This window comes from Arvicola amphibius, chromosome 10 (assembly GCF_903992535.2).
Source record: "Arvicola amphibius chromosome 10, mArvAmp1.2, whole genome shotgun sequence".
NCBI classification, from domain to species: domain Eukaryota; kingdom Metazoa; phylum Chordata; class Mammalia; order Rodentia; family Cricetidae; genus Arvicola; species Arvicola amphibius.
The window spans coordinates 60637798-60663041 of record NC_052056.1 but is presented as its reverse complement, the minus strand read 5'-3'; the positions used below and the strand labels follow the sequence as shown (position 1 = coordinate 60663041).

Genomic DNA, 25244 nt, shown 5'->3' with positions numbered 1-25244 from the left:
CTATTGGATTCTGTCATTAGCTGAGATTTTTTTTTAAATTATGTGTTATTAATGTGTGCATGTGTGTGTTCTCTTGAGTGTGATATGGGGGGGGTACACCAGTCAAGGCACATGGAGGTCAGAGGACAGCTTGTGGAGTCAGTCCCTCCTTCCACTGTTACAGTAATTCTGGAAATTGATCTTAGTTGCCAGGCTTACATGGCAAATGCTTTACCTAAATATTGAGCCATCTCACTACCCCAGTAGCTAAGCTTTTAAAAATATTATTTATTTAATTTTTTGGTATTTGTATGTCTCTGATTGTGTGTATATGTAAAACATGGGTGCAAGAGTCCGTGGAGGTAAGAAGCAGGGTCGAATCCCAGGAACTGGAGTTACATTTGGTTATGAGCCACAGGATGGGGACTAGGGGGAAAACTGGTCTTCTTGAAGATCAGTAACTGTTCTTCACCAATGAGCCATCTCTCCAGCCCCATCATAGCTAAGATTTTTACACTTAAAAGATACTGAGACTTCATGTCTGTTAGAATTACCTAAATGAAAACTTAAAAATCTTCAGTGTTAGGAGGCCAGGTATCTAAAATCTTGGATGTTTTTCACACTTTTGTAGTTTGCATTGAACTTGTAGTTTTGAAGTAAAGAAAATGGTCTCTCGTATAACTTAAATTAAGAACAGAATGGTAGATACTCAGTTTATTTCATGAGGAACATTATGTGTTGGTTGTTTGGCTTTGCAGTATTGATCTCTGAAACTGACTTTGACTTTTAGGAAGGTAACTGGAAGGAGACTGTGAATGAGACTGGATTTCAGCTGAAGGTAAGGATGTTTGTGTGAATATGTGCTCCACATCCCCTACAGTTCCCAGCATGGTAGTGTGCTCTTAATGAAGATGTGGCTCTGTTTGCTGAGCTAATGGTGGGAGTCAGCTTTGCCTCTAACATCAATGGAAGGATTTCCAAGAAAACCCCTCAGTTCACTTTTGATTTGTGTAATTTTAGTGTTGGTTGGGCTATAGTGGGAAGTTTCTGAATCCTCCCAAAAACTATTTTAAATCAATAATATAAATTCAATGTATAGAGTTTTCGTACAGTGTACTAGTACATGTACATTTTCATTTCCTTAAACTCTACCTGGCCACTTCACTTGTTCTTTGACTCCCACATTTGCTTTCTGGGAGACAAGACACTTAGGGAAACCCACACTTGGTTTTTCCGACATTGGTAGACCTACAATGAGACCTTTGTCTTGCTTCTGAAGCATGAGACTTGGTAACCAATTTGAAAAGAGGTAGGAGTGAAATGGCCCCTATTAGTGATGCGGGTTTATAGTCATTAGCATTGGTGCTTGTAAAAGAGAGTTCCTGGAGACTGAGAAGCTCAGTGGTGAGGACTGGGGCTCTCCAGATCTTCCTGAGGGACAGCCAGCACAGGTTATTACAGACTGGAAGGGTTTGTCTGCTGTACGTCTTGTGCGGAGGGGAGATAAATACAGAATAAGTTTGTAAAATACAGGTTGAATAATCCTAAATTGAAAATCTGAAATTTGAAATATTATGAAATACTAAGTATTTCAGAATTTAAAACATTTTATTGTATAATTCCGTTTTAGACTTAGGGATATTTTTTATTTCAGATTTTATGTAAAGGGATACTCAACTGGCAAAGATTACATTGTACATTGTAAAGACCCAAGCATTTCAGATAAAATATGCTGAACCTAGTATTTAATATAAGATAGTAAATGATAGCCAGGTGTACTGGCACACACCTTTAATCCCAACATGGGGAGTAGAGGCATGTGGATCTTTATGAGTTCGAGGCCAACCTGGTCTACATAGTGAGTTCCAAGACACGCAGAACTACATACTGAGACCTTCTCTTGAAAAAAACTCTTTAAAAGTGGTAAATGATGATCAGTTCAACATAGTACACCTAGACAAGAACAAACTATGTTCAGTAATTTAAAGAACACCTCAGGCTAGGCTTAGTGGTAAATAGTGAAATTCCTCGGGAAGTGGAGAGGATTAGAAGTTGAAGGTCGTCTTCATCTTTGTGTGAGTTTGAAGATAGCCTGGGCTACCTGAAACTCTGTCTAAAAACAAACCAGCCAAACAAAAAACAACTCCTGGAGCCTCAGACATTGGCATATAGGAATTTGAAATTTGGCACAGAATAAACAGGAAATGTAATCAAGTGTCTGATTTTTTTTTAAAGATTTATTTATTACAGATACAGTGTTCTGCTTACATGTACACTTGCAGGCCAGAAGAGGGCACTCATTACAGATGGCTGTGAGCCACCATGTGGGTGCTGGAATTGAACTCAGGACCTCTGGAAGAGCAGTCAGTGCTCTTAACCTCTGAGCCACCTCTCCAGCCCTCAAGTGTCTGATTCTGTCACGAACTGACTCTTAACTAGTTGGGTATTTTCTTAGCAGATATCAGTTTCTTGATTGTTAATTCAGGACTTGGTGGTCCTTAGAGGAAAGTTTTTTGTTTTTGGTTTTTTTCGAGACAGGGTTTCCCTGTAGTTTCTAGAGCCTGTCCTGGATCTAGCTCTTGTAGACCAGGCTGTCCTCGAACTCAGAGATCCGCCTGCCTCTGCCTCCCGAGTGCTGGGATTAGGAAAGTTGTAATTTTAGTTTAGGGATGGATTTGAAATAATTTGAAACTTTTAAAGATTCATATTTTGCATTTTCTGATAAATATTCTAAAATATATTACAAGTGAATGAGGACATATAAGACTAGTGTCAAGTTATTCGCATGAATTTTCTGTACATGAGAAGATACTTAGTCGCTGATTTGGCCATTAGTCTTTACTTATCTGTTCTTGTACTCAGTTTTGTCCCCAGTTTGGTAGTGTTGAGATAACTCTCAAGTTTGTCTGTTATTCTAGAATGTGCTGTTTACAGGGTCCTTTAAATCTTTTGGGCAGATGGCTTTAAAGTATTTAAGTAATGTTTTGTATTTGTATATCCTTGTGGTTTAAAACTTGAGGTTTTCTTTTATAAAGTATTTGAAAGGTTATATTTAATATAATACATAAAATTAATAATTCAGAATGTCACATGTTGAAACTAGGAGATATTTCAGAAACTTATTTATTATTTTATTATGAATTCTTTTTCAAGTCTTTCTTCCATGAAAAAAATGAGATGTTTTTGGACAGCCTCACAATGCACAAGTATACACACATGTATTAATATATGACACTGTATACATACATCGATAGGTGTGTATACACACACATATAGGTCACATTTAGTTTATATGAAGGTTGTATATCTAACAATTAGTTCATCTGATCACTGAAAGCTACAGTTAGGCAACACTGAGTTCTGCAGTGTTCAGATGGATGGAACATGGTTTGCTGCCATACTTTCAGCCTGCTAAAGCCCCGCTTCATGTTTGGAGAATTTATTTAAATACTCACGGCATGTGATTCTGTGGAAGGAGAGCCCAGGGTTTGTCCCTAGAGTAATGAACACAGAGTAGTTCAGTGCAGAGTAAGATGGTTTTCAGTCAGTTAACTACGTCATGAGAATGCTCACCTTTGTATTACCCAGGTCTTAATGAATAGAGGCTGATTCAGAAGAATCTGGAACCCTTCTTTTTGCTTGGAAGAAGGAATGCCAGAGACAAGGTGTGGCCCTCTGCTAGCCTCTGATTCCACAGTCTGGGTACCTGCAGAATGTGAGGTACTTGCTGCTCTAAGTGCTGTGCAGACTGTGACTGGCCTGTTCTTAAAGAGTGGGATATGTGTTAAGAAGTCATCTAGAAAATATGTTGAAGCTGGTTCACAGGTGGTGCACTCCTTTAATTTCAGCACTCAGGAGGCAGAAGCAGGCGGATCTCTGTGAGTTCATGGCCAGCTTGGTCTACAAAGTGAGTTCCAGGACAGCCAGGGCTACACAGAGAAACCCAGTGAAAAACAAAAAAAAAAGAAATTTTTTTTGAATTGTGAAAAGCAGCACAAGAGGAATAGACTATGATTGTTGTTGATGAGCCAGTAGGGTTTGTTTTCTGGAGTCACTTTAAGATGAGTCAGTCAGGCAGTGGCTAGCAACACAAAGCGCAACTCTTTCCCCAAAGGGAATAACAAGAAAGTATTCTAAAGCGCACGTGAGCAAGCATGGCCTGGGAACACAGAATTGGGTTGCCTAGAATGGTGTGTTGTGCTGTGGAGGGTGCATGAACTTCATGGACAGAACAAAATACATTACTGCCTTTACAAAAAAGGTGGGTGGGGACAGCAGGTGGGCAGGTTACAGCAAAGCCAGGAGAACACTGCTATAACACTCAGATGCTTTTTTGATAGCATTCTTAGCCTTTGGGTTGGTGGAAGAAGCTAGAGTTCTGCTAAGAATCTATTCCTACCTAATAGTCAGAAGTTAGGTCACTTACCCCAGCTAGTGATAAATGGCTAGTGAAGGGACCGAAGGTCCAAGATCGCTTGGCTGTCAACCTGTAACATTCTAGCTCTGCACAGTCACCAAGTTTTCATCAGTTTGCACAGTCTTCAACAAAGAGCTGGAATCCCCCCTCCCCAGGAACTTCGGCTCTCACGGCTCACAGTTCTCATCCTAGCATTTGTGAGGCTGAGGCAGGGGGATCATGAGTTCCAAACCACTCCAGGGTGTATATAGGAGGAGACCTTGACTCAAAAGTGTGCACGGAATTTATTATCCAGACTGACTCTTTGTGTTGTATAGAGTATGTATACTGGGTGTGCAGTATAAAGGGCACTGTTACTAAGACAGGAACAGGGGCACAAACTAGGAGGGTTTGGGAAAACTGACCTAATAGTCTCCCTTGAAGAGATGATTTTTTAGTTGAGATCTGAAGGATAGGAGATCTGCAGTGGAACCAGCCCTAAGGTCAGCAAAGAACAGTTAGAGAGGAAACCCAAGCTGGATAGTTTCTTTGGCAAGGTTTAGGAGAAAATAGAGAAAACGCTAAAAGTGTTGCCACAGCAGCCTTTGTGCTGCTCCAGAGTCACATTCAGATTGTGCTGCTTTGTGAAACAAAAATGGACAGTCAAGAAACACATACAGCATGATTTCAGATATCCTGCTTTAGAGGAGAAAAATACGGTGCTATAAACAGCACTAGGTTAGGGGCATCTTTGGGTGTTGAGTAGAGAGCTTCTGGGTGGATGCAAAGTAACCTGTCAGCTTTGCAGTGGGCTAGGAAACTCTTCTGAGTTGCTTCAGACGACTCTCTGGTTTGGTCCCATTTTAAGCATTTCCTCCTTCTGTGGCGATGGGCCTATTCTGCTAGATATATTTGGTAAGGAAAGGTTTAAAAGTAAGAAAAAAAAGAAAAAAATTGTGGGATCAGAAAGTAAGATTTGGGGTCTGAGAGGTGGCTCAGAGGTTGGGGCTGCTCTTTTAGAGGTCCTGAGTTCAAGTCTCAGCACCCACGTGGTGGCTCACAGCCATCTATGATGAGAGATGGTGCCCTCCTATGGCATACAGGCATACATGTAGACAGAACCTTGTATACATAATAGATAAATAGATCTTAAAAGAAGAGAGAGAGCTTGGGCATTGGTGGTGCATGCCTTTAACCCCAGCACTTTGGAGGCAGAGGAAGGCGAATCTCTGAGTTCGAGGCCAGCCTGGTCTACAAGAGCAAGTTCCAGGACAGGCTCTGTCTCCAAAAACCAAAAGGGGGTTAAAAAAAAAAGAAGAGAGAGATTTGAAGCTGGGCATTATGGTACACCCCTTTAATCCCAACACTCAAGAAGCAGAGGCAGGTGGATCTCTGTGAGTTTGAGGCCAGCCTGGTCTACAGAACTAGTTCCAGTACATCCAGCACTACACAGAGAAACCCTGTCTTGAAAAACCAAACAAACAAAAGTGAGATTTGAGAGGACTGGAGAGATAGCTCAGTGGTTAAGAGCACTGGCTATTTGCCCAGAGGACCCAAGTTCAAACTGCAGTACCCAAGTGGTAGCTAACAACCATCTTTACCTGGTTCCAGGAGATCCATTCCTGCCTTCTGGCTTCCACAGGTCCCAGGCATGTACATGGTGCACAGACTTGCCAGACATACATGTCTGTATGTAACCATACAGAGTAGGCAACCTCCCCCCCCACATGAATAAAGAAATAAATGTATTTATTTATTTTAAAGTGAGATTTGAGAGGTTCAAGAGATGGCTTAGCAATTAAGTACTTGCTAATTTTGCGGAGGACCTGGGTTGTTTTCCCAGCTCCTACACGGTGGCTACCATGTAGCTATATGTAACTTCAGTACCAGTCTTTTGGCTTCTGGGCACCAGGTACGCATGTAGTACACATATGTACACACAGGCAAAACACTCATACACATAAAATAAAAGGAATAAATCTTTAAGCTTTTTCTGTGTTTATTGGCCAACTGTAGATCCCTGACTCTGAAGTTGTGGGCGCTGAGTATATGAAAGAGCTCATTTGTTATTTGTTCCTATTTTCTTAGCAGAGTAACTCAGATATCCTACTGGTTTTGGTTTACTTTGTTGTGTTAATTGAGAGTATTTGTAATTGTGGGTTGGAAATTGGAATAATATAAAGTCTTCATGAGGATAGAGATATTTTTAAAGCCAAACTACATTTGTTTTTTTTTAAGATTTTTTTTTTTAAGATTTACGTTTGCATTTTGTATGTATGTGTGCCACATGCATGCCTAGTGCCCATGGTGACTAGAAGAGGGCATGGGATCCTCTGAAATTGGAGTTACAGGCAGTTTTGAGCTGCCATGGGGGTGCTGGGAACTGTGAGCCCAGGCTCTTTGCCAGAACAGCAAGTGTTCTTAACTGCTAAGCTATCTCTTTAGCCCCCTGGTTTTGGGTTTTTGTTTGTTTGTTTGGGTTTAGTTTTGTGGATTTTTTTGTTTTTTGTTCTTGGAGACAGGCTATGTAGTTCTGCCTAACCTGGAACTTTGTAGACCAGGCTGGCCCCAGAGATCCGCTTACCTCTGCCTCCCAAGTGCTGGGATTATTGGTGCATATCACCATCTTTTTGTTTTATTTTTAAGACAAGATCTCTCTACATAATCCTCACTAACTGTCCTGGAACTCACTATAGACCAGGTTGGCTTAGCATTCACAAAGGTTGAACTGCCTCTACTTTCCAAGTGCTGGACTAAAGGCATGCACCACCATGCTTGATTCAGTTTTCTTTTTCATTTCTGTTTATGTAAAAAATTAGGATTTGAATATATTAAGGATACTTCTCATGTAATGAAATTTCTATTTAGTATTTACCTCTCTGTCTCTTCTTAGAGAACAATTATCTAGAAATAAGTAAAGTTAAGAAGATGTGTTGTTTTGTAAGCTGGGCACCACACTGTCTCACACCTGAAACTCTATGCTAGGGAGATAGAGCAAGAGGGTAAGGAGTTTAGGGCCACCCTGGGCAACATGAGACCCATCTCAAAAACCAAAAAAGGGATGTCTTTAGTAATGTGATGCCATCTAGCTTGCTTTATTTAGCATAGCATTAATTTAATGTAGCTATTTTCATTTTTTTTTCCTTTTTCTGAGACATTATGATAACAAGAAAAATGAAGGCCCATGTGGTTTGGATTCCACCTGAGAAGTATGCTCAGAACACACAGGATCTCCATAAAGCAGCAGGTTCACAGCCTGCCTAGGCAGGTCATCATTTTTCTTGGCTTGGAGATAATGCAGAGCTGTTGTCATTACTGGTGCATTGGTGTTGGTGGTTGTTAGCTTTGGAATCACTGAAGGCCACATACTCATTCTGATTTATAACATGCTTGTGTGCTATTCTCAAAAGAAGCTATTCTTTTTCAATATGTTTAATATGCTTATAACAAATGATTTAAAAAATCCACATGTTTGAGCACTTTAATTCTGAAGGGAAAGTAAAGCTGTTTGAATTTATACCCTGAAATGTAATTGTATTAAGTCAACAAATTATTTTTTCCAGGCAGACTCCAGGTTAAAAGCGCTTAATGCAACATTCAGAGTGAAAAACCCAGACAAGTAAGGCTTTGCTTTAATCACAGTTTACAATGTTGTTTTGAGTGGTGCCTATTGATCTATTTCATTTTTCATTTCTGAATGTATGCACTTAGTTTGCTAAATATTTTTAATAATAATTTACATTTAGTGAAAAATTTTAAAGTCTAAAACTGATTTTGAAGTTTGGTAATTTGAGGTTAAGGTTGTGTCTGAAGTTATAGAAAATTAAACCATTACTTTTCTTTTCCTAGAAACATTGATTAAATGTTGAAGATACCAGAAAAATGAGAAAAGTCCTTTCCTGTAGCTTTTCTTGTGTGAATGCTTATCAAATGTGCAGCTTAAGAAAATTATGTATTATTTATGTGTAATAACAGTCTAGTTTGTATGCCAACAAAACTGAGGGCAAATGCACAGTGTAAGGGTCCTGAGGTGCTGTGTTTGCACAAGTCCTTGACTTCGTGACCGTCAGTCTGGTGTTCTTGAGAGCGTTTCTGTACTAGATGCTGGAGTTGGCAACATGACTTCTTGGGGTAAGACAGATCCTAGAGATTTAGGTTGTGCTCTCTCTGAGTCTGGTGGATGGGCCAGCCTCTTCCTTACACGCTTCTTTACAGGAAGCGTGCTTCAGCTAGAGATGGTTTGTAGTTGCAGCTCCTGACGTAGATACAGATGGGTTAGGATTCCTCCAGTGAGTCCTCCAGCACTAATCAGTGTCAGCTAAATTCTCATAGTTTACGTGTGTGATAGCCTGTCATCCTAAGTGTAATTTGTAAACTGACATTGTTAACACTATGACTCTGTTTTGCTTGTTTTCTGGTAGGGATAGAACCCAGTGCCTCTTGCATGCTAGCAAGCCCTCTGCCACCAGGCTAAATCTGTAGGCCTTCTTGAATGTAAAATATAAATGAATATTTGTAAGATTTTGGAAATTAGGAAGTGATAATGATAACCATTGAGCTTTTGTTTCTGTTTTTTTTTTTAAATTATTTTTAATTATGTGTATGTCTATGAGTGCTACTAGGATCTGCACCCATACTAATCTCCATTTTGTTGTTTTGAGATCCTATGTGACCCAAACTGGTCTTAAACTCCTGGTCCTCCTGTTTATACCTTCTAAGTGCTAGGGTTACCTGTTTATGTTACTATACACCCTTAAGTATTGTTTGTTTATGACATTTTTTAGAGCAAGTTTAGGTTGACAGCAACACTGAGCATCGAGCATAGAAAACCCTCCGTTTCCTCCCCAGACTGATTCTCCACCTCTCATGCAGAGCACTGGGTGGACAGAGTTTGTTGCTGGGACAGGACCTGGTTTGGGATGAGCATATCTGCTGTTGCAGCGTCATGTAGAATAGATGGAACAGGTAGATGTCCTAAAGTCCTCTGCTCCTTCCAGCTCAAGTAACTTTCTAGTTTTACTGTTTCTATAGTTTTTTTTTGTTTGTTTATTTCAAGACAGGGTTTCTCTGTGTAGCCCTGGCTGTCTTGGAACTCGCTCTGTAGACCAGACTGGACTCAGACTCACAGATCTAACTGCCTCTGCCTCCCACGTACAGGAGATAAAGGTGTGCACCACCACTTTCTGGCTAGCTTCTTTTAAAGAATGTCGTGCCAAATAATAGGTTACCTTTCAAATTGGCTTCTTTCATTCAGGTCTCATTGAGGTTTTTATAAGTGTTACAAAGACATGTATGGTAAATAATTGGTGTTTTGTAGATTAGAAGTAAAATTATGTTACTCTAAAAGAAACAGGCTAAGTTTGTGACATTGGTGGATGTATATTCCTTTAGGGATCTGTTATTTTTGTTGATACTTTAGCATTAATGTTTCACTAATTAGTTTTTTATTAAATGCTTATTAATATAATGAAAAAGATTTCGTCATTTGAATTTCTTCATTTTCTTTTGGCTTTACAAGGTTATTCGAATTACTGGATTTTATTTATCCATATTGTTTGTAGGTTTTTCAAATTTTAGATGGGTTGTAGCCAGTAATGTTGTCAAAGTATAAAATCAGTGTCTAGTTACAAGGAAATTGATTTGCCTTAAATTTCATTATAAGAGATTCTTGCTGGGAGGTAGTGGCACACGCCTTTAATCCCGAGAGACAGGCTGATCTCTGTGAATTCAAGGCCAGCTGGTCTACAGAGTGAGCTCTAGGACAGGCTCCAGAGCTACAGAGAAACCCTGTCTCAGAAGGAAGATAAAAACAAAATAAAGAAAGAGAGTGAGTGTATGTAAATTCTCTGTTCTAGGTCTGATTATGGTTAGCCCAACAGATTAATAACAATTAAAAGTAGTCATGCCATTATTAAAATAGTATGCATCACAAAATGTTTTATTATTTCCCTAATCCCTCATAACCAGAATAATTGTTTCAGAGAGATGACCAGAATGCTGTTTCTAGTTGCTTTTTGCAAGTGTATTTCCCCGGACCAACTTGACTGTTAAAGCAGTGAGAAGGGAGACCTGGAGTCTTGTGTTTACATGACCTTAGTCCAGTGGCCCCAGCCTTCCTATGCAGCAGCTCTTCATGTGTGGACCCCCACCATAGAATGATTTTCATTGTTACTTCATAACTATAATTTTGCTACTGTTATGAATTGTAGTTATCTGTGTTTTCCAATGGTCTTAGGCAACCCCTGTGAAAAGGAAATTTGACACCTCCTGGAGTTGTGACCCACAGGTATAGAACCACTGCTTTAGGGACTCTGTAAATGTCATTTACCTTGGTCTGACAGTGGCCACTCATTGCCTAGTTATGTTGTGTTGCAAATAAACCAAGTCCATTAAAACAGAATCTAAATGATAAATTGGCCAGATTACATAAATTATATATTCTTTATGTAGTTATTTTTAAGTCTACTAGTTTGGTTTTGTTTAAATAAACAGTCCTAATATTGTGCCAGCCATAACCTTGCCAGGAAGTTTCATTTACTGTGGTTTTAATTGCTAGTTTTTCTTGTCTGAAAAAACAAAACATTGCCTTCACTTAAATCACATGTAAAACCATAATTTTTCTTTTAAAGGAAAACAAACCATATGGTCAAATATTTAATTATAATTTTCTTAGGGCCTTTGAGTTTTCAGATTATTTGGAACAGGAAGTGTTGATAGAAATTAGTTTAGAGTTAGAATTGTCTTTTAAGTGGCTCGGGTCAGGGGCTCTCAGTATAGTTCAGTGGATAAAAATGATTGCCACGTAGGCCTGACAACTTTGGTCCCAGAATTCATGTTAGAAAGCCAGATGTGGGGCCTGGAGAGATGGCCCAGCAGTTTACAGCACTAGCTGTTCTTCCAGAGGCCCTGAGTTGTTACCAGCACCCACATGGCAGCTCACAACTGTCTGTAACTCCAGTTTCAGGAGCTCTGACACCTTCACACCAAAGCACCTAAAATAATGTTAAATAAACTTAAAAAAAAAAAAATGCCAGCCAGTGGTGGCACACACCTTTAATCCCAGCGCTCAGGAGACAGAAGCAAACAGATCTAAGTGAGTTCAAGGCCAATCTGGTCTATAGAGTGAGTTCCAGGACAGCCAGAACTGTTTCACAGAGAAACCCTGTCTTGAAAAACAAAAACAATAAACAAGCAAGCAAAAAAGCCAAATATGATGGTGCACATCTGGAATCCCAGCACTTTTACGGTGAGATGGGTGAAGGAGTTAGAAAAATCTCCCAGAAGTTCACAGACAGGCTAGTCTTGTACCTTCACATGCATGCGTAGCACACCCATGCTCACATTCACTCAAACACAGTAACCATCAAAAGAAAAAGATTACAAATCAAAAACAGCTCCCCGATAGGCAGGGCAGTAGGAACTGGAAATGCAGAAGCTGAAAGAGGAAGATTGGGCGCTGACATTTGTGACTCTTACAGTCACACAGACTCACAATACATTGAGCGCCTTTTCTTCTGGGTTTATTTTAGGTGATGGTTGATTTACAAATTATACAAGAGGTATAAATGCAGCCTACAGAGGTGAAGGCTGTGAAGAACACTTGCTGCTCCTGCAGAGGACTTGGGCTCAGTACCCAGCACCCACGTGGTGGCTTACAACCATCTGTAACTCCAGTTTGGGGTATTCCATGCCCTCTTCTGACCTGTGCGAGCACCAAGCACATACATGGTACACACACATATATGTAGGCAACACATTCACGCATCATGTTTTAAACTTTCTTTGTGCATGCGTGTGTGTGTGTGTGTGTGTGTCAGGGCGACAGGGTATCTCACTGAGTAAACTAGGTTGTCTTTAAATCCACCTGCTCTCTCTGCCTACCAGGTTCTGGGATTAAAGGTGTGCTCTATTATGCTTGGTTTAAAAGGGGGAGCTAGAGAGATGACTCGGTAGTTAAGAGCACTGCCTGCTCTTCCAAAGTTCCTGAGTTCAATTCCCAGCAACCACATGGTGGCTCACAACCATCTGTAATGAGATATGGTACCCTCTTCTGGCCTGGCCTGGCCTGTACTGTATACATACATACATACATACATACATACATACATACATACATACATACATCTTTAAAGAAAAAAGAAAACCTTTTAAAAACTGTTTAAAAGAATTCGTGTGACTTTACACTTTCAGTGTGATAGAACGGAGAGGACAAAAATCGTAAGAAAATAAGAGAACAGTAGAAAATTGACAACAGTTGACTCCAAACTTGTTTGTGCCTTTGAGCTCTTAGACTGAAGAGCAAAATCCAGAAAAAGCCTGTGGGAGCTGGTTGGGGAAGCACCTGTCCAGGTTGAGAGGGCACAGTGGTTACAGTCTGAGGGAGAGATGAAAGGCAGCCTATGGTTATAATGACAGTGGACTCTTTCAAAAGGCATAGAAGACAAAATGGGTTGCACTGGTGTAGACAGCCTCAAGCTCATGCTAGATTCTATGTTTACTTGGTTTCTGATCAGGGATTGAAAAAGGTTGGTGTTAGGAGAGGACAAAATCTGACATTGTGTGTGCTTTAGTCTCTCTGACAATGCCTTGTCACGTAGGTCCTTAAAGTCAACCGTCCTTGTTTTCATATGCAGACCGTACTGGATGGATTTTGATACTGGCAAAGGATCTAGACCTCATTTCTGGAAAATTCGCTTCTATTTCCTGCCTGTTGCCTAAGGCTTGATGGAGTCTTCATTTTTCACCATTAAACCTTTTCCCCCCAGTAATTTCTCTGACGATGCAGGCTTTGTTCTGCTGGCCAATCTGTGGGTGTTTAGAATTTTAACTTTGACTGATGATGTGATTGATCCCGTGGGGATACTGTTTCCTTCCTTATCTACCTGCTGTTTAAAAGAAATCAGAGGGTAAAACTGGTGTGCTGTGGGTATTCTGTCATTGAGATGTAAGGTCCTCTGGTTCACTTAACTTAGGTGGGCTGCATCTCTAACAATTTTATAGTCTTCTGAAATGTTTCATAACCTATTGTGATATTTAAGAATTTTATAGTTAAGCCTGCCCTAAAAGGAAAGGCCCTTAGGAGTCAGGCCAAGAAACTCCAGAGAAACTTTCTGTAAAGGATTTCTGGCTCCTGGTTCCCCAGTACAGGATTTGATAGAGGCGATACATAATAGTGCACACCTTAGCCAGGTGGTGGTGGCGCACACCTTTAATGCTAGCACCTGGGAGGCAGAGGCAGATGGCTCTCTATGGGTTTGAGGCCAGGTTGATCTATAAATAGAGTTCCAAGACAGCCAGGGCTGTTACACAAGAAACCATGTCTCAAAAAACAAAACAAACAAAAAAGACAGAGAAATTATGTAGGCTTTGACTTTAGAAAGATTGTCAAAACAGAGTAGAGTAGGCAGTAGATTGGAGTGTATGAGGTAGACTGGAATGCCCGTCTGGGCCGTAAGAGAATTCCAGGTGATAGATGATGGTGCTAATATTGACCTAAGGTACCAGCAGAAAGGCCAGATCAAGCGCAACATGAACAGATCTGGGCAGTATTTAAGAAGTGGAACAGATAATCTGGGTGTGTAAGAGAGCGTGTGGGTGAGAGACGACAGAATACAGGTGGTTCTTAGGCTTTACTCTAAGACTGCTGTGGTTCGTGGAATGGATTTGGGGTGAGGTAGGGAAAGATAGGTCAAGCTTTGGATATGAAAGTAACTACAAGTGTGCTATTAAGGGACTGGGGACTGGCATAGATCTAGGGTGTAGGAGACAGTGCTGGGTTGGGTAGAAATTTTGGATGTGGTGGCATACGATTCATAATCATAAACATGAAGTCTTACAAACAAGTCATGGGACAAATGCATTTATTGAAAGGTTGATGAGCAAATGACTGAGAGTCTAGGACTCACACCTGAAGAACACCCAAATCAGTGTTTCCTAGAGTGTAACCTGAGGGTGTCCAGACCTGGATCCTCTTGTGAGACCCTGCGTGCCACTGGACCTGTCTGCTGTGGCTCACTCTTCCCAGTGAGACTTCAGTAGTGGCTTGCCTTGGATTTTTTAGTATTATTGTTTTAAGATGGGATCTTAGTCTATAGTCCACGCTGGCCTCAAATTCACGGTGAGCCACCTACCTGCCTTAGTTTCCCAAGTGTTGAGGGATTATAAATGTAAGACACCATGCCCAGCTCTGTGTGTGTGTACATGGGATATGCATGCAGGTTCCAGAAGGGGACATTGTGTCTTACTGAACCTGAAGCTCACTGGGTAGCCTAGCTGGCCAGTGAGTTCCCAGGATCCATCCATCTCCATCCTGCAGTGCTGAAGTTACAGACATGAAGGCCATGTCTGACTTTTATGTGGGTACTGGGGATCTGAACTCAAGTCCTCTTGCTTTCCTGGCAAACTTTCTTACCTATGGGATCATTAAGACATTTCAGGATTCTTCACACACTTGGACATAGGTGAAGAAAGAGAGTACCCCGGGAGAAACTTCAAGGGTGTCTAGGAAGTAAAAGGCATGGGTTAACTGTGGTAAAAAGAAATTGGGAAATAATACGAAGTGTAGAACCTAGAGCACAGGGTGTAAGCCGATTCTAAAGAAAGGGTTGAGATGATGTGGATTTGAGAAAGCTTTAGATCGACTGACTTCCCACCTGCTGCCTTCTGTAGTCTGTGTGCGGATTAACAATAGAACCCTGCTGTCTTCAGCTGGAAAGATGGCTCAGTGGTTAGAATGCTTGTTGCTCCTCCTGAGGATCCAGGTTCAATTCCCAGCATCCACATGATGGTTCATAACCATACATAAAACTTGTTCCAGGACATCGATGTCCTCTTCTGACCTCCGTGGGCACTGAGGGTGCAAGTGGAGTACATCAGCATTCACATAAAATATTTAAGTCTAGGTGGGGCAGTTGTGGCAGTGCCTTTAATCTCAGAACCTGGGGCAGGGAATAGAGGCAGGTGAATCTCTGTGAGTGCGAGGCCAGCCTGGTCTACAGAACTAGTGCCAGGACAGGCTTCAGAGTTACACAGAGAAACCCTGTCTCAAAAAAAAAAAAAAAAAAAAAAAAAAAGGAATGTTAGAGACTGCTATTTAGGTTGAGGTTGCTATTTAGTATGTTTTTAGTACCAGAAATTTTTTCCTGTTTTTTTTTTTCCAAAATAATTTTCCATACCCACAGATTTTTTTTATCTATGCCTTAGTCTCATGATGTAATTTAATAAGTGTGTGTCTTTGGCTCTCAGTATGTGTATATATACTGCTTGATGTTAGGATATTTTTCTGTTGATATTAGCTTGTTTAGGGACAGGGTGTGGTTAAATAGAATGAGTTTCATTATTCGCAGGAATTGCTATTTTGTGCATAGACTCTGCGTGTTTTCCTGAGTGATGCTCTGTTCCCTGTTTCAGGAGGTTTACTGAACTGAAGCACTACAGTGACGAGCTGCAGTCCGTCATCTCCCATCTCCTTCGAGTCCGAGCTGTAAGTGATCCAGAGCTCGGCGACACTCTACAGACTGCGCTTGTCCCCGAGTCCCCATGCTTGACTGTTTACATTTAAATCCAGTGTGTTCATAACCAAACTGCCTTCTAAGAGAGATGGGAAGGCTTTTCTGTTAGAGACAGTTTACAGGGGCCAAAGAGATGGCTCAGCAGTTAAGAGCACAGGCTGTTCTTCCAGAGTATAATTCTCTATACTCAACCATCTATAATGAGATCTGATGCCCTCTTATGGCATGCGGGCTTACATGGAGGCAGAACACTGTATACATAATAAATAAATAAATCTTTAAAAAGAAAAGAAAAGGAAAAACAGTTTGAAGAATTTGAGCCCATTGATTTCTTCCTGGTGTATAGTGGTGCAGTTTTAGATGGAACTAGGTTGACTGTATAATAATTATTGAAGCTGGGTGCCAGGAAGTACATGTACACGTTTTTGGTCTCTATACATTTTTAAAAAAAATATTGGCGGGCAGTGGTGGCCACACCTTTAATCCCAGCACTTTCATTACAGATGGCTCACAACCATCTGTAATGAGATCTGATGCCCTCTTCTGGCCTGCAGGCTTGCATGCAGGTGGAACACCATATACTTAATAAATAACTTTAAAAAAATGTAAAGGTAAAAGTTACATTACAGCTAGGTATGAATTAAATAGTTGAGTAAACAGAATTACTAAACAGCAGGGGGCCTCAGGGCCAAGAAGGGTCAGTTTTGGTCTGTGAGCTAAAGGAAATTAAAACTAACACTTTTCCATGACCATTGTGTGTGCACTGTGATGCTAGACGTGTTAGGATAGCCTCCCTTAACAACCCTGTGGGGACAGTCCTGTCACTCCATTTTACACAGTCCGAAACAGGCAAGTGAAATTAATGTGCTCTAGTACCTCCTGGTATACAGATGTGGAGACCAGAATGAGACTGTAAATCTGCCTCAGGAGCCCATTCTCTTAGCCACCCATAAATATACATAGGCAAAGGATGGGAAGATAACGGACACTTAGAGTCCCCTGATGGAGGTCATGCCCTTCTCTGAAAGACACACTATAAAGGTTTGGAGTGCTCTAGTCTCACAGCTCTACATAGCAGCTGCACTCATGGGGCTGGAGGGCTGAGAGCACCCACAGGATGGTTCAAAACCATCTATATCTCTATTTCTAGGGGATTCAATGCCCTCTTCTAGACTGCATACACATGATGCACAGGCGTCCATGCAGGCAAAACACATATACATGTAAGTAAAAATTAACATTTTACAAAAATTTTAAGATTTATTTTATATGCATACTCTATCTGCATATATACCTTTATGCCAGAAGAGGGCATCAGACCCCACTAGAGATGGTTGTGAGCCACCATGTGGTTGCTGGGAATTGAACTCAGGACCTCTGGAAGAGCAACCAGTGCTCTTAACTGCGGAGCCATCTCTCCAGCCCCTAAGTAAATCTTTTAAACAAAGAAAGAACTTGAACTCAACTACATGGTTCTGTTTCCTGTTGCACTCTGTTGCCTCTTCTCCAGGCAGAATCACATTTTTAATATAACCTTGTTAATATTCTAAAAACACAACTTTACTTTGCTAACATTCTAAAGATGTAAATTATAGTTACTGACATCATGTTTAATATTTATTGTGTATTTGTCTATAGATGTGGTAATATCTGGTGTTCGCAGCATAGTTAGAGAGGGTGGTCGGAGAGAATCACACAGCTTCTTTGGAAATCACTTGTATCAGGAGTCTTTATTGTTTTGAGACAGGGTCTCACTGTGTAGACTTAGCTGGCCTGGGGCTCACTTTGTAGACCAGACTACCATAAGTTCACAGAGATGCACTTGCCTCTGCCCTTCTAGTACTGGAATTCGAGGCACAAGCCACTGGGCCCAGCTAGGAATTTTTAATCTCTGACTCTCTGAAATCTGCTTGGAGACTCAAAGGAGAAAATCTGTGTGTGAAGATCTTCAGGGTCATCATCTCACAGCACGCCATAGGCTCCCCTCTTCCAGTGTCCACTTCTCCTCCAGTGAGGAACTTCAGCCCCACAGCAGCGGGGAGGGGGTAATCAGGATGGTGCTGTCACATGTCTTCTGCTGCAGACTTTCTCTGAAGAAGAAAAGGTGCCTCTCAGAGATGCTTCCTGCAGCATCATAATCCTGGAAAGGCTACAGGAAAGGAGGCTTAAGGACTCTGATTGTATACAGCTACTTCATGTACTGTGATTAAAACTAGTGCTAACATGCTGGGCAAAGTACACCTTTAGTCCTAGCTCTCAGGAGGCAGAGGCAAGTGGATCTCTGTCAATTTGAAGCCAGCCTGGTCTACAGAGTGAGTTCCAGGACAGCCAGGGCTACACAAAGAATCCCTGTCTCAACAAAACAAAACAAAAAGGCAAACCAGAAAAACTGCTAAAAAGAACTGTGCAGCACAGTAAACATGTCAGGCTGCTGTAGTTCTGTTTGTCATGTGTTTTGGAGGGTGTTTTTCTTTCCTGGATTTTCTTGGTCTATTGTTCTAAGCATGATTATTGGTTTTTTTCCCCTCTGACTCTTAAAAATGTATATGGATTTTTGCTGGATGGTGGTGGCTCACGCCTTTAATCCCAGCACTTGGGAGGCAGAGAGAGGCAGGCGGATCTCTGTGAGTTTGAGGCCAGCCTGGTCTACACAGCTAGTTTCAGGACAGGATCCAAAACTACAGAGAAACCCTGCCTCAAAAAAAGAAAAAGTATATCGATTTTTAAAAAGTAATCTGTGTATAACTTCAACCTAATACTGATTTCTGTTAAATATTTCAGAGAGTAGCAGATCGACTCTATGGTGTGTATAAAGTACATGGGAATTATGGAAGAGTTTTTAGGTAAGTGTCTTACAGAATTAAACACTTAGCTCTGATTGGTTTTTTGGCTTTAAAACTCTTACAATGTATGAGTCAGGAGAATACAATTTATTATATTCTCTAATGGAGCGTGTGTGTTCACATGTGAGTAGGTGCATGTGTTGAATGGTGTGTACATGTTGAAGTGTATGCACATATGTGTAGAATCCAGAAGTTTGTAGTAAGATTTTTCTTTGGACTGCCAGCCCCAAATAATAACACAGAGACTTAATATTAATTGTAGCTCAGCCTTAGCTTAGGCTTATCCCACTAGCTCTTTTAACTTAAATTAACCCTTTTATATTAATGTACGTTTTGCCTCATGACTTTTTACTTTTCTTTCATTCTGTATGTCTCTCTGTGTCTCATTGGTGTCTCTTTTGTGCACCTAGAATGATCCCGAGTTCCCCTCTTTTTCCTGGAAGTTCCGCCCATCTCTCCTGCCTAGCTATTGGCCATTCAGCTTTCTATCACATAAATCACAGCAAGACATCTTCACACAGTGTACAAAATCCCACAACAGAGGTTAGCATTGGTTATCATTTGATTGTTCTTCACTTTATTTGTCGAGGCAGGTTCTCTTATTTGACACTAGAGCTCACCAGTTTAGATTAGTCTAGTCAGGCAGCTTGCTCTGTCCCCGTGTCCCAAGTGCTGGCATCATAAGCAGGTTGTCACGTAGAGGAGTCCTAGCTGTCCAAACTCTGATCCGCGGGCTCCCATGGTAAGTAATCTCTTTCTTCACTGAGCCGTCAACATCGCTTCCTGGTTTCACCCTGTAGCTTTGGCTGGCCTGGAACTCCCTGTGTTGTAGCCCAGACGTATCTGAGACTTGCAACAATCCACCCATGTCTGACTCTGGAGTGTTGAGATTTACAGATTCAGTGATGTCCTGTACTAACAGCTTTCTCTTGTCTAGTAAGCGCTTTCGTTTTAAAGCCATTCTGTAAAGAAAAAGTTTTGAGGGAATTCTACATGTTGAGTGACACTCCTGGCTGAAGGGACAAAGGCCTTCTACTTTCTCTGCTGATGGCCTGGAGAGAATGAATCACTGAAACCACTGTCTAATAGAATTGGATACTTTCTCTTTCTTTTCTTTGTTTTTTTTTCGTTTATGATTTATGAAGACTTTATTTAGCAGGATAAGTTCTTGAATCTTATGATATTTCAGTAATTTGAATACTTGTGTAAGGGCTGGAAGTATATCTCAGGGTTTAGAAAAGTTATCTAGTCTATGAGGCCCTGGGTTCAACTCAGTACCAAAGTGGGGAGGGTGGTATATGTATGTATGTGTGTATGACTTGAATGTTTTGGTTACTTAAATTGTTTTTAGTTTATTTATATTAGGAGTGTCTTGCCAGCAAGTGTGTATGTGTATATGTGCCTAGTGCCTATGGAGGCCCAAAGTTCCTCTGGAACTAGAGCTACAGATATTTGTGAGCTGCCATGTGGATGCTGGGACTCAAACCCAGGTCGTTAGAGACAGGGTCTTACTGTATAGCCCAGGCTGGCCTGGAGCTCACTTTGTAGATCAGGAAAACCTAGAACTTGCAGGATCTGCCTGCCTCTGTGTCTGCAGTGCTGGTGTTAAGGCTTGTGCCACCATCTCAATCCTAGCTTTAAATTCTTTTCTTTTGTAAATTTTCTTTTTTGGGGGGTGGTCCTTTTCCTTATTATTTTTGTTTCTTTGTTGTTTTTTGAAATAGTCTCCTGTAGCCAAGCTGGCCTTAAATTTGTCACGTAGTCAAAGATGACCTTGAACTTGTGGTTCTCCTGCCCCCACCTTTCAAGTGCTTGGATATTGGATGTGCACCATATTTAACACAGTAGGCAGGCCTTGTAGTGACTGAGCTGCAGCCCTAGCTTTGTATATTTCCCTCTTACCTTTAATTAATTAAATTTTAAGGGATAATCAGTATACTTGAGTCAGGGACAATAATCCACCTGTGGGTCCTAGCTAGAAAAGGATCTTGTGAACACAGCTGGGAGTAATACCCTGCAGAGCCAGTTCATAGTGCTTCTCTTGTTTCTTCCAGTGAGTGGAGTGCCATCGAAAAAGAAATGGGCGATGGGCTGCAAAGTGCCGGACACCACATGGACGTGTGAGTAACTGAAGAACTACGTAGCTGGGCTTGCTCAGTGGGGAGTGCTGGGTACTCGCCGGTTTATATCAAGTTAACTGGCATTGTAGTTATGGTTTGCACGTATAGAAAGAACTTGTTTCTCTAGGAATGCAAGATTGGTTTATACATGTATTCTGAAACTGTCTAATTCATATAGTAACAAAGTAAAGATAAAAATCTGTAGCCAGTTGGTAGTGATGCACACCTTTAATCCCAGCACTCGGGTGACAGAAGCAGGTGGATCTTCCTGAGGCCAGCCTGGTCTACAGAGTGAGTTCCAGGACAACCAGTTCTACACAGAGAAATTCTGTCTTGTAAAGAAAAAAAAAAAAACAGTTAAGTCCAAAAATAGATGCATACTTTTCTATAGTGAACTTTAAAAGCACTGCTGGAAAAATAGATTGCTACACAGAGAAGAAAAAAAAAACCTCTGAACCAAACCTCACTTTACATAAAATATAATTCAGTTTTTATAAAATATATAAACGTATTTAGATCTTTTATATACATTATAATACAATTTAAATTGTAGCTTTTAGGACAATATTGAAGAGCGTGTATAGAGGAAAAGGTACTTTTTAAATTTTTTTATTTTTTTAAGACATAGTCCTGGATGTCATGGAATTCACTATGTAAATGAGCCTGGCCTGGTCTAGAACTCAGAGAGATTTGCCTGTCTCTGCACACCAAATGCTGGGATTTAAGCTGTGCATCACCATGCCTAGCATAGAAAAAGAACTTTTAATTTTAAATTGATAGAAGTTAATGCTGCATAAGGTACCTCATCCAGTAGAGAAGCTGAAAACGTTCTAGAGATGGTTGATACAGCACACATGTACCTGATTCTACTGAAGTTCGCACTTACACCTCGTCCCAAGACTGGAGATACAGGGCAGTTGGTAGAGTACTTGCCTAGCATGACAAGTCTTTGGGTTCCATCTCCAGCACCATGTAAAACCATTTGTGGTGGGGCGCACGGCATCCCAGCACTGGGAAGGTGGAGGCAGGAGAACCAGAAGTTCAAGGTCATCCCTGTCTGCACAGGGAGTTTGAGGACAGTTACATGAGACCCTGCCTCAAAAAAAATCCTTTTTTTTTTTTTTTATAAGTTTTGTGCATTTTTTCTATGAAAATTTTGAAATTAAATAAAGAAAAGATGGGGCTGGAGAGATGACTCGGATATTCAGATCACTGGTTGCTCTTCCAGAGGTTCTGAGTTCAGTTTCCAGCAACCACTTGGTGGCTCACAGCCACCTTTAATGAGATCTGGTGCCCTCTTCTGGTGTGCAGGTATACATGCAGGTAAAACACTGTATATGTAATTAAATAAATAAATTCTAAAAAAGAAAGAAAAGACAGCAGTAAGGCAGATGAGGGTAGTCAGTGGGTAAAGGCCCTGTTTCCAAGCCTGGTGAGTTCAAGTTTGAGTCCCAGGTCCCACATCCTAGAAGAAAAAGACCAACTCCCAAAAGTTGTTCTCTGTCCTCCACCATGCCCCATGGCACACATGTGTTCCCTTATATAAATAAAATGTAATCACCATATTTATTTATTTATTGTTACTTTTAAATTTTTTTATTGATTTTTATTGAGCTCTATATTTTTCTCTGCTCTCCTCCCTGCCTCTCCCCTCCTCTTCAACCCTCTCCCATGGTCCCCATGCTCCCAATTTACTCAGGACATCCTGTCCTTTTTCTTCTTCCTGTGTAGATTAGATCCATGTCTGTCTCTCTTAGGGTCCTCATTGTTGTCTAAGTTCTCTGCGATTGTGGTTTGTAGGCTGGTTTTCTTTGCTTTGTGTTTAAAAACTACTTATGAGTGAGTACATGTGATGATTGTCTTTCTGGGTCTGGGTTACCTCACTCAAAATGATGTTTTTCGGCTCCATCCATTTGCCTGCAAGTTTCAAGATATCATTAATTTTTCTACTGTGTAGTATCCATTGTATAAATATACCACATTTTTCTTATCCATTCTTCGGTCAAAGGGTAACTCTGTTCATAGCAGCATTGTTTGTCATAGCCAGATCCTGGTAATTGCCATATTTAAATAGCTACTTTAAACCAATAATAAAAAGAAAAAAGGTCTTAAATATTCGTGAAAAAGATGAGTATGTCAGGTAATGGATATGTTAACTGCTTGCATTAGTCATGCCATATGACTACCTATATGAAGCTATCACTTTTCCATTGTGAATGCGCAGTCTTTATCAGTGCAGCTCAAGCTATTCGGTGGTAGGAAAATACTTTATTTAAAATAAATACTACTTTTCCTTATGCCATATTCAAGATAACTAGCTTTTTTTAAAGATTAAAAAAAACTTATTAGCTGGGTGGTGGTGGTGCACACCTTTAATCCGAGCACTCGGGAGGCAGAGGCAGGTGGATCTCTGTGAGTTCGAGGCCAGCCTGGTCTTCAGAGTGAGTTCCAGGACAGTCAAGGCTGCACAGAGAAACCCTGTCTCAATAAACAAAGCAACTTTATTTATGTTTGTGTGTGTGCGCGCCTGTGAGTGTGTGCTCGAGCCGTGTGTGTGCAGATGCCACTAGTGCCAAGAGAGGGTGTGGGATCCCTGGAGATGGAGTTGTAGGTGCTTTAACTGCCACTTGCTTTAAATATTAATTTTTGTTGACACAGTTAGAGTTACTATGTTTCTTAACAGGTACGCATCCTCTATTGATGATATTCTGGAAGATGAGGAACACTATGCGGACCAGCTGAAGGAGTATCTTTTCTACGCAGAAGCGCTGCGGTGAGTTTAGTGACAGCTCAGAAATGTAGACAATAGGCTCCTTCTTAAGTGAGTTGACTGTGTCAGGCCCCTTAATGAGACCCAGAGTATTCCCTTCTCAGGCAGAGAACCAGAAGTTCCACTCTTCAAATATTTTCTTGACAAGAGCTTTTCTGTTCAGGCTACTGGCCTATCTGTTTCTTCCTGCTTTTTTCAATTTGAAGATCGGGAGCAAAATACAGGCCAAGTGTGTAGATCCCTACAGAGACAAACAGAATTCTCTGCTAGACAAACTTACTGGATAAGAAAAAGTTAGCATGTTTTCCTCCCTCCTTCTTAGTTGGTTTTCTGTTGCATTGAAGAGACACTATTATCAAGGCAGCTTACAAAAGAGAGCACTTAATTGTGACCTTGGGTAGGCTAGTCCATGAACATCATGGTGGAAGCACTGAGGCAGGCAGGCAGGCACCATAACTTAGAGTTTACATCTGATCCACAAGCAGCAGGAAGAGAGAAACAGGGAGCTAACTTGAGTGGCATGGGCTTTTGAAGCCTTAGAGCAACCCCAGCGACACACCTCCTAATCCTTCCTAGTGTCATCAGCTGGGGACCAATTATTCATATATGTGAGCCTATAGAGGCTATTCTTCTTCAAACTACCACTCTTTCTTTCTTCCTTTCTTGGATTTTTTTTTTTTAATTCAAGTTAGGAAAACCATTTTTCTGAAAGGGTTATTGGCTTTTGATTAGTTTTCTGTCACATTGAAGAGCAGTATAAGAATTCTGTTGGAGGCAAGGCACAGTGTGCACATCCTTAGTCACAGTGCTCAGGCAGCCGGATCTCTGAGGTCAAGGCCTGCCTTGTCTACATAGTGAATTCCAGACCGGCCAGGGCTACATAGTAAGAAGACCCTGTTTCCAAATCGAATGAAAAAACAAGAAGTAAAACCCTTTTGGGGGGGCTGGAGAGTTGGCTCAGTGGTTAAGAGTTTTACTGTTCTTCCAGAGGACCAGGTTCAGTTCCCAGTACCTATGTCAGGCAGCTCACAACTAACTAGTGTAACCCCAGCTCCAGGAGATCTGCTATACTCACATGAACACACAAACACATGCACACACACACAGAGAATTCAGAGTAAAATTTAAAAAAAAAAGAATTTTACTGGGCAGACAGAAGAACTGTATTCTTTAGCTTGTCAGCATGGAAACATTGGCAGGTAGTTAGCTTTTACCTTACCTGCTGTGTGTTTCACCAAGGTGTTTCCAAGTTATGAAGCAAAAGAGAATTGCTGCATGCAGTGAAATTCTGTCGAATTATAAAAAGGATCACTGTGGATTGACATGGGACGGTGCCCACTGTTTGTGGCTAAGTGTGAAAGTGTAGACGCAGAGGAGGTGTGAGTGTGAGTCACAAGTGCCTAACTGCTCTGGAAGGTTAGACACACTTTGTGTGGATTGTGTGTGTACAGTGGGATTGTGTCACAAATGCCTAACTGCTCTGGAAGATTAGACACACTTTGTGTGGATTGTGTGTGTACAGTGGGATTGTGTCACAAATGCCTAACTGCTCTGGAAGATTAGACACACTTTGTGTGGATTGTGTGTGTACAGTGGGATTGTGGGTATTTTTGGAACTGTTTCTAT

General features: G+C 41.0%; 1 protein-coding gene across 1 annotated transcript in view; it reads left to right on the top strand.

Moving 5' to 3' along the window:
• Positions 1-25244, top strand: part of Snx4 (sorting nexin 4) — a 64725-nt gene that overhangs the window by 32147 nt on the left and 7334 nt on the right. Inside the window, exons 5-10 of the mRNA XM_038345170.1 lie at positions 770-817; positions 7939-7994; positions 15785-15857; positions 18667-18728; positions 20783-20848; positions 23532-23621. Of these exons, the coding sequence (XP_038201098.1) occupies positions 770-817; positions 7939-7994; positions 15785-15857; positions 18667-18728; positions 20783-20848; positions 23532-23621 (395 nt within the window). The remainder of the gene's footprint in view (positions 1-769; positions 818-7938; positions 7995-15784; positions 15858-18666; positions 18729-20782; positions 20849-23531; positions 23622-25244) is intronic.